Source organism: Pinus tabuliformis, chromosome 4_1 (assembly GCF_031772625.1).
Source record: "Pinus tabuliformis cultivar Carrire ecotype Pingquan chromosome 4_1, CPIR1, whole genome shotgun sequence".
NCBI lineage: Eukaryota > Viridiplantae > Streptophyta > Pinopsida > Pinales > Pinaceae > Pinus > Pinus tabuliformis.
In genome coordinates, this window is record NC_142303.1 from 10,015,621 (window position 1) to 10,024,949 (window position 9,329).

A 9,329-nucleotide genomic window follows, 5' to 3' on the forward strand; every position below is an offset into this window, starting at 1 on the left:
TGGTTAGTTATGTGCTTCTTGTTGATCCACTTCATGTTCCCAACAAAGAAGCATTTGATAAGTCAAAATGTTTTGAATACAATTATTATGTGCTTGGGGGGAACCATTCTGTAGAAGCTCAAAGACAATTGATGGAGGAATATCCTAATAAACCACATTTTGAAACAATGAAATGTATCATTTATGTTGGTTTACCAGATACAAAAGCAAGGTTAGTGGCATGGGATCATAATTCAGATAATGAATATAGGATGTCTATGAATTTCATCCAAAGAGTTAGATTTATTCATAGTTAATTTCAAGAAAAATGTGGTGGAGATAGGATAAATGTTACTGAGGATTTCCGAAAGGAATGTTGTATGGAAATAGGCTATCAAATTGAAGAGAAAACCAATTCAAAAGGTGGAAAAGACAACAAAATTAGTGATTTATTCAGAGGTGTTGATAACATTTTCCAATTGGCATTTAGAACTGGGGATGTTTGGAAGTTGATTGATGAGACTTTTAGCATGTGGGATGACATTGGCATTAAAAACCAGATGATCAAAAAGTCTAATCCATTGATATGTAGCAACACTAAATCAACTCCTGAAATGAAGCAGCTTCCAGACGATATGACTATCACACCTTGGAGAGCGATGCAAGGAGTGAAAGATGAAAAAATTGTCAAAACAATATTATCTCGTGTGAGTTCAGGGGAATTATCATTGGAGGAAATGTCTGAAGAATTTGAAAAGTAAGTTTGTTGAATTATTTTTATTTATTTCTAGATTATAATTATCTTTTAAATAAAACATGTTGTTCTTGGTAGTGTTTGTTATACATATCATTATATTAACTTTTTGTTACTTTATCTATACAGTCACAAAATTTACATGAAAATTCAAGAACAAATGGTTAGATTGTTGAATGAAGATAGTTGGGACGATGTTGTACGCAACTATCCAGATTCAAGTTCTACATCAATTAAAAGCTTTTTATCTTGCATTTAAAAAGGTATCTTAATTTATACATTCATTTTTATTCATTTGTGTACTATTTTTAATTTATAACTTACACATATATTTGTTTATTTTATAAAAGATGAGGAAGGATGATAATGGAGCACCAAATAGTTTCAAAACCTTTATTGAAAAAATAATGATTGAAAGACTGAGGAAGCAACATATTAAGAATGTTGAACTTGATCTAACTCTTAATCCTTTCATTTGGAATGGGCTAGACACTATTCAATATCAAGTAATACAAGGCGACTGTGAAGACATTGCTAAACTCATACCTAAAAGGGATTATGCCCTAGTTATTGCAGATATTCCCCATGGTTTCAATATTCCAAACATTGACTATGATAGTGACCCTTATACTTATCAAGCTCTTAGTAAAGTGGTTGCGGGATTTGTAGAAGTCACGTCATCACCATTATGGAGATTTGTGACATTTCATTTAGAAACACAATTGGCAATGTTATTGTCAAGCTTCAAGGGGAAAACAAACTCAAGGATGCAGTTTACATGGTAAGACGTTTAAAATGTATATTTGATTAATGTTGAAAAATTCATTTATGTACAAGTTAATTGAACTTTTACTATTTCATGTTACAGGAAAAAGTCAAATCTTCTTAACCATGAAGATCAACAATTTATAAATGATTGTGAGTTCATTCATATTGATAGTTAAGCAAAAGATGATAGCCATATGTCTATGATTTTTAATCGGGTAGACAGAAAGAGTCATAGCCAAATACTGACTTATGATGTTGTTGTGAGAAAACTAACATAGGAAGACAAAGAAGCAAAAGGAGAGATAGTTAAAATTTATCAAAAACCACAATTATTGATTAACTATCTTATAGACATATGTTCAAATGAAGGAGATTGGGTACTAGATTTATTTTCTAGCTCAGGTAAGTTTATTATATGGAATTGAATTTCAATATGTTATTTTTTAATTAATATTTCATTGTACTAATTTAGTTCATTATTTCTTTTTTGCTTGATAATTAGGTAAAACACTAGCATGTTGCCTTAAAAAATGAAGAAATTGCATTGCAATTGAAAAAGATCCAATACAGTGCAGTTTCATTCAGCAAAAAATTAATGCTCTTCAATTTCTTCTAGATGCAATGCAAGAATTTGGGTTGAAAAATGGGACTTTAGTGAATCACGTGTGACAAAAAAGGCAAAGGAACCCCAACCACCATTACATGGAATGTTTGGAAAGACATACATTGGGAGATTCACAGAGATCAAAGATCCATTAGAAGAGGAAAATGAGCAAAAGGAAGTAGAAAATATTGTGGAAGAAGCCAATGATGAAACTCTAGAGGAAGTAGAGTTTGGATTATATAACATTGTTGATTAAATTTAAGTTATGCTTGGAAATCAAACTTTGCAATGTCTTGACTTTGACATTTTATGAGAAGAATAAACATTCAATTAAGGTTGTTATGCGTTCAATATTTGTAATATGTGATTTTCGCATTAATTTTTAAGTTAATCATTATTTTTTGAAAAAAAAGTGATTATTATTATTTTTTTGACATGAAATTCATAAAAAAAAACTATTATTTAACCATTTTTAGTTAAAATTTTCGTATAAAAATTGTGATTTTGACATGTCAATTCTAGCAAAAAATTATCAAAACGTGTAGTTTTTTAGTTATATTTATGTTAAAAATGGTTATTTTTATGTCCATTGTTAAAAAATATTGTTTTTTAGAAACAATTATTTCATGTGGATTGAAAAATTAATTAAGGATGTATAAATATGTAGAATATCGAAAATTCAAAATATCGACATTCTAATTTAAAAATGCAAAACAATAAAAACCTCACTACAAAAAAAAAAACTAAAATAAAAAACAAGAAAATATGAAGAAAACGACCACTTCAAAAATTATTAAATTTACAAAATAATTATTTACATTTCATACATTAGAAAATTTAAAGTCAATAAATAGGTCTTTTAAAAAAGGGGTCTGATGCAGAATTACCACTTTTTTAAATCAGCATGAAAATCGCTACCATTCTAAAACGCAATGTACATAAAAAAAATTAAAGTGCCAAAAACTATGCTCTAAAAAAGCATGTGTGTTCTGCATCACCCCTTTTCAAAATCAGGTCACGTTTTTGCTCTCTACGAAACGGGTAACAATATCAGTTCCCGTTTCAAAGTTTACATTGTTCTTCTTGTATGTTATTAGATTGTTCCTCTTCCAATCCATATCTTATGAATAAATAACATCTCCATCTCTCATGAGGTAAGAACACACTCATAAGAGAAATCACCAAGAAAAATTCTTTAATAGCTAACTTTTCTTTGTGTTCTCTAGGGGAATCAACAACTAGATTGGGCTCATTCTCAGGGGACACAAATTCGATTCCAAGTTTTACCACTATAACCTTTATGTGAACCTATATGCAACCACACGCACAACCACATGGTAACTCGATTTAAACCTCGAACCTCAAATTTGTACAACATCTTCATATCATAACGATCACCAATCAAACTACACTCCACTCCTAAAAGCCTCTTATAACTAACTTAATATTCATATAAATATAAACTGAAACTAATAAAAATGTTGACACCTAATCTGCAACGGATGGGTGAACTGGACAGTCATCAAGAAGATGAACTGATCCGTCATATTTTTGTATATAAATGTTAGTTATTTTATGAATAATATATCACAATTGTCTTCCGCTCATTTATTCTGGAGTTACCCTGGCCTGACATGGTATCAGAGCACAGGTCCCAGTCCCTGAAATAGTTGTAACTCCTGCTGTTCTGAGAGCTGCTCATACCTGAGCGCTGCTCTGCTCTGACATCCTGAACGCTACTGCACTATAAGCGTTGATGCGTTTCTGATTTTTGAATTGATATTGAATGCCTCTGACTGCCAGAGACTGCGCCCTCTCAGATCATGAGTAATTGATACTGAATGTGCGTTTTTTGTTATTGAATGCATAGAAGCGTTTTTTGGTGCCTCCGCGCAGGAATACCTGACACTCGTTTTTTTGGTGACGAGTCGTTTTTTGTTATTGAATGCATAGAAGCGTTTTTTGGTGACTCTCGTCTTTTGGCTTGACATCTGCGTATATACATTGTTTTTTGTTGAAAAGCCGGAGACCCTCTCAGAGGAAGATCACCGAGCGTTGCGCCATAGCCGCTTTTCATCTCGCGCCATATACCCTTGATACCCGTGCCATTTCTCACCCTCACGTTCCTGTTTGTTGCGTTCTCCGCTTATCTTCAAAAGCCGGTCATCTTCCACCTGTATCTTTATCTCCTCCTTGCTCAGACCTGGAAGTTCCACCATCAAAATGTGTGCTTCGGGTGTCTCCTTCCAGTCAGCCAGAATGTTGTTCAGTGATAGGGACGTATGATCATCCCCGCCTCTCCTTGGGGAATTAATGGCAGCTTGAAATAGCTGATCCCTCACGTCCGAAGGCAATGTATCCAATGCATTATTATGGCCACCAGACATTGGAATGAGGGCACCAAACTTTCTGACTTTTGCCATTCTGCCGTAAAACGAGCTATCTGGAATCACCAGGCGCAGGATCTTGGCAGAGATTGTAGGCAAATGAAGGATATTTTTGGGACCGAAGTCCTCCATCTCCATCTTTATGAAGCCTGAAGCGATGCCACCTCTGTCTACACCTCAAATATTTGCGCAGTTTGATTATGCATATAACCAAATGACTTGCGCAGTTTGATTATGGTAGCTGGTTTGCGCAGTTTGTTTATGCAGTGTAATTGCGCAGTTTGTTTATGCATATAACCATATGACTTTAACCTGATTCATCTCAAAAAGTTTGAGAATGACAAGAAAGATGATTTTAATGGCGGTATAATGTTGTGCTGATGATATGTATTTATGATGGCAGTTTTAAGTATTGTGTTGTAAGCAGTTTTCAAAGGGGTTATATAAGCAGTTTTCAAAAGCATTCAAAGTCATATCAGTCAGAACATTTTATATATCAAAGCATTTGTGGAGGTGATATAGTGATATTGCACAGTTTTTTATTTTTGGTAATGTTGTATTGAAGCATAAAGTGATATAATATTTCAATGAAATTCTGATGCCTTCTGTCACACATTAGAGGGATTTGTAGAAAATATAGTGCATAAGGCTGTAAGGAAGTTTTTTTTTATCAAGCAGAAGTATTTTTTACAGAATGCATTCAATCATCTCTATGGTCGGAATAGTTCTCACTGGCAAGGAGAACTATTCTGAATGGTCTCGGATGGTAAAACACACCCTCATCTACAATGAGCTATGGAAAGGAGTGTGTGTCGGAGAAGAAGACAAAGACCCTGTGCAGCCTACATCAGATAAAGAACTTGTCATTTGGGAAAACAAGAACAACAAAGCCTATGCATTGATCGCAGCATCTGTAAATGAAGAAGTAAGTTGTCATATTTCATCCTATTCCACTGCCTTTGAAGCTTTACAAAAGATGAAAGAACTCTATGATTCACATTCTGCACTTGAAGTTGTTCAGCTCATGATTAAACTCTTCACTCTTGAACTGAAAAATAATGATCCCCTTGCTCTTGCATTTGAAATAAAGTCTATAATGCATGATATTAAATCCACTAAGGTTGAGCTGGATATCTCTCTTATTGCCTTTCTCAAAGCACTCTATCCTACCTACTCTAATTACCTTGAGTCTTTACAAGCAAATGGAAATTTTAAAGACATAACCTTTGAGTCTCTTGTGAAAAAGTTTGCTGAAAGAGAGAAAGCCTTTGGAAAGAAAACAGTCCCTGAATCTTCTGAAGAGACTGTTTGCCTTGCTCATAAAGAAAAGCATCCTGCTCAAGATTCTACAAGAGGAAGAGGTGGACGAAGAGGAAGAGGAAGATACTTCAGAGGCAGGGGGGTAGACATTCTCAAGCAGAAAAGGTAGATCTGCATTGCATTCGCTGCAAACGAAATGGATCACATGATGCTTCTACATGCAAGCTACCATGGGACAAGGTTGAGCAGAGAAGAAACCAACAGAAAGGTAAAACTGATGACACAGACAAAGGTAAAGCACCTGAATCCGCTCACTATATTGAGGCATAATGTAACATTGGAGTAAATGAAGACTTGTTTAATGCTTCACTTGCTTCTTCGAAAAATGACTGGTTGCTTGATTCAGGAGCAACCTGTCATATGACTCATAGGAAAGATTTTTTTGAGGATTTCACTGATAATGTTGATGGAGCAATATACTTTGCAGATCAGTCAAAAATCAAGCCATCAGGGCTTGGCATAGTCAGGCTTAAACTGCCGGGTCTTCCAGACTTTCTTCTGGATCATGTTCTATATCTCCCACAGCTCAAGAGAAACTTGCTGTTCCTGGTCCACATCCGCCAGCAAGGTCACTCCATTCATATGTTTGATGGCAAGCTTGAGGTAAGAAAGGCATCTGACCACTCACTTGTCATGAGGGGTATAGAAGAAGAAAGACTTCTTAAACTGCAAGGAACTTCTACTCATGCACAGTATTTTTCATATATTTCTCATCATGAAGAAGGTACACTTCCATCAAGTTTATTATGGCATGCTAGATTTGGACATTTAAACTATGACAGTCTTCGCTTATTAAAGAAAAATGGTGTTGCTGGTTTGCCTACAATTCCTAGAAAACATAAGCAATGTGATGCTTGCATTCTAGGAAAGCATAGAAAACTGCCTTTTCATGATTCACATTCAAGAGCACATAGGAAACTTGAACTCATTCATTCAGATTTATGTGGTCCAATGCCTGTTTCTTCTGCAAATGGAAATAAATATATCATGACATTTATTGATGATTACACCAGAATGTGTTGGGTTTATTTATTGAAGAACAAATCTGATGCTTTTCAAACATTCAAGAATTTTCATAAGTGGGCTGAAAATGATGCACAATCTCATATTAGGTCTATTCGCACTGATAATGGAAAAGAATATACATCAAATGAATTTGAACACTATCTTCGCCAACATGGAATTAAACATCAAACAACTGTACCTTATAATCCCCAACAGAATGGTGTAGCAGAAAGAATGAATAGAACAATCTTGAATATGGTACGATCCATGCTTTTCTTCAAAAATGTAAAGACAATGTTTTGGGCTGATGCTGTTCTATGTGCTGCATATATAAAGAATAGATGTCCATCTAGTGCTATAAGAAACAAGACTCCTTATGAATTGTGGTATGGACATGTTCCTTCGGTAAAACATCTCAGGATCTTTGGTTCCACCTGTTATGCTTTAATACCAAAGGTACATAGAAACAAACTTGGTGCTAGAAGTCGTAAGTGTATCTTCCTGGGGTATTCAAACACATCTAAAGCATACCGCCTCTATGATGAAGTAAATAAAAAGTTTGTTTTATCTAGAGATGTCATTTTTCTTGAATCATCCAAATCTGACAGTGTTGTTGAGCGGCAACTTGATCGCTTGGATAGATTCACAAAACCAAAATCATTTCAAGAGTTTGATAATCAGATTCCACATCTTGAAGGGGGGATTCCTATACTAGATCAACATGTGGAATCTTCTTCTTCTGAAGAACAGTCTCCCCTGCATGACACTCCAACAACGGATGATGCTTTAAGTGATGTAATTGATAGAATTGGGAGACTCAATCTTGATTCAGACCCAACTCAATCAACAGAGCAGCCTGGACCATCTCAGAAAGGTCCCCCAAAGTGGCTGACAAAGACACTTGAAAGTGTTCATCCTGATGAAATTGGAAAAACAGGAACCAGAAATACAAACCGACAAGATGGAGGTGATGTAGATAACTCTAATTCACCTGTTGATATGGATGTTACTTATGATTGTGAATTGAACTTGTCTACAGATTTTGAACCAACTTCCTTCAAAGAAGCTGCTTCTCATGATGAATGGAAAGAAGCGATGCAGAAGGAGTATGATGCCCTCATAAAGAATGGCACTTGGAAGCTGGTTGATCCTCCATTTGGAAACAAACCAATTGGCTGCAAGTGGGTCTACAAGAACAAGTACAAAGTTGATGGCTCACTTGACAAGCACAAAGCTAGGCTTGTGGCAAAAGGTTTTGCATAGAAGGAAGGGGTCGATTATGAGGAAACTTTTGCCCCCACAGCAAAATGGGCCACCATCCAGACACTCTTTGCACTAGCTGCTCAAAACGGTTGGAAAGTCCATCAAATGGATGTAAAAACTACATTCTTGAATGGAGATCTAAAAGAGAATGTTTTTATGTCCCAGCCTGCTGGATTTGCTGTGAAAGGACATGAACACAAAGTATGCAAACTTGTGAAGTCCTTGTATGGCCTCAAACAAGCACCAAGAGCCTGGTATGAAAAACTAACTGAGCATCTTCTGAAACTCAACTTCAATCATTTTGATCTTGATGATGCAACTTTATTTGTCAAGAAAGTTGGCAAAACAGTTGTATATCTTGTGGTATATGTAGATGATCTTTTAATGACAGGGAACAATGAAAGCTATATTGCATCCATAAATAAAGAATTAGGAAATTTTTTTGAAATGACTGATTTGGGCTATGTTCATTACTATCTTGGCATTGAAGTAACCCAACATCCAAAGTCCATATTTCTTTCTCAAAAGAAATACATTGGAGATTTGTTAAACAGATTTGGCATGACAGAGTGCAATCCTCTTTCTACTCCAATGGAACAAAACGTGAAGCTCACATCTACTGAAGGAAAGGAATTTGAGGATGCAACAAAGTATAGACAGCTTGTAGGAAGTCTCATCTACCTCACTACTACGAGACCAGACATTTCATTTGCTGTTGGAATCCTCTCCAGGTTTATGCAAAAGCCTTGTGAGGGACATTGGTCTGCTGCAAAAAGAGTTCTAAGGTACTTGAAGGGAAATCAAGACCTTGGAATCAAGTATACACAGGTGGACGACTTCAACTTGATTGGATACTCTGATTCAGACTTCGATGGAGACAAAGAAACTGGGGTATCTACTTCAGGATATGCTATGAGTCTTGGATCAGGAGCTGTCTCCTGGAGATCAGGCAAACAATCAGTACCAGCAGATTCCACAACAGAAGCAGAATATGTGGCAGCAGCTGAAGCAACGAAAGAAATTGTGTGGCTCAGGTAAATTCTTGAAGATTTGCAGGTAAAAAAAATACAATCAACTCCACTCATGATTGATAACACCTCTGCAATAAAGTTGGCCAAGAACCCAAAGTTCCATGATCGTACTAAGCACATCAATACTAAATATCATCTGATCCGACATCATGTTGAGGCCAAAACAATCCATCTCCGTCATTGTTCCACAAACGAGCAAATTGCAGACATCTTCACCA

At 35.7% G+C, this 9,329-nt stretch overlaps 1 protein-coding gene across 1 annotated transcript; it reads right to left on the reverse strand.

The window, feature by feature from the left end:
- Positions 1-4,150: 4,150 nt before the first annotated feature.
- LOC149173973 (22.0 kDa class IV heat shock protein-like) lies at positions 4,151-4,630 on the reverse strand. Its single transcript, XM_089420691.1, has one exon. The coding sequence runs from the start codon at positions 4,628-4,630 to the stop codon at positions 4,151-4,153; it is 480 nt and encodes a 159-aa protein (XP_089276817.1).
- Positions 4,631-9,329: the final 4,699 nt, after the last annotated feature.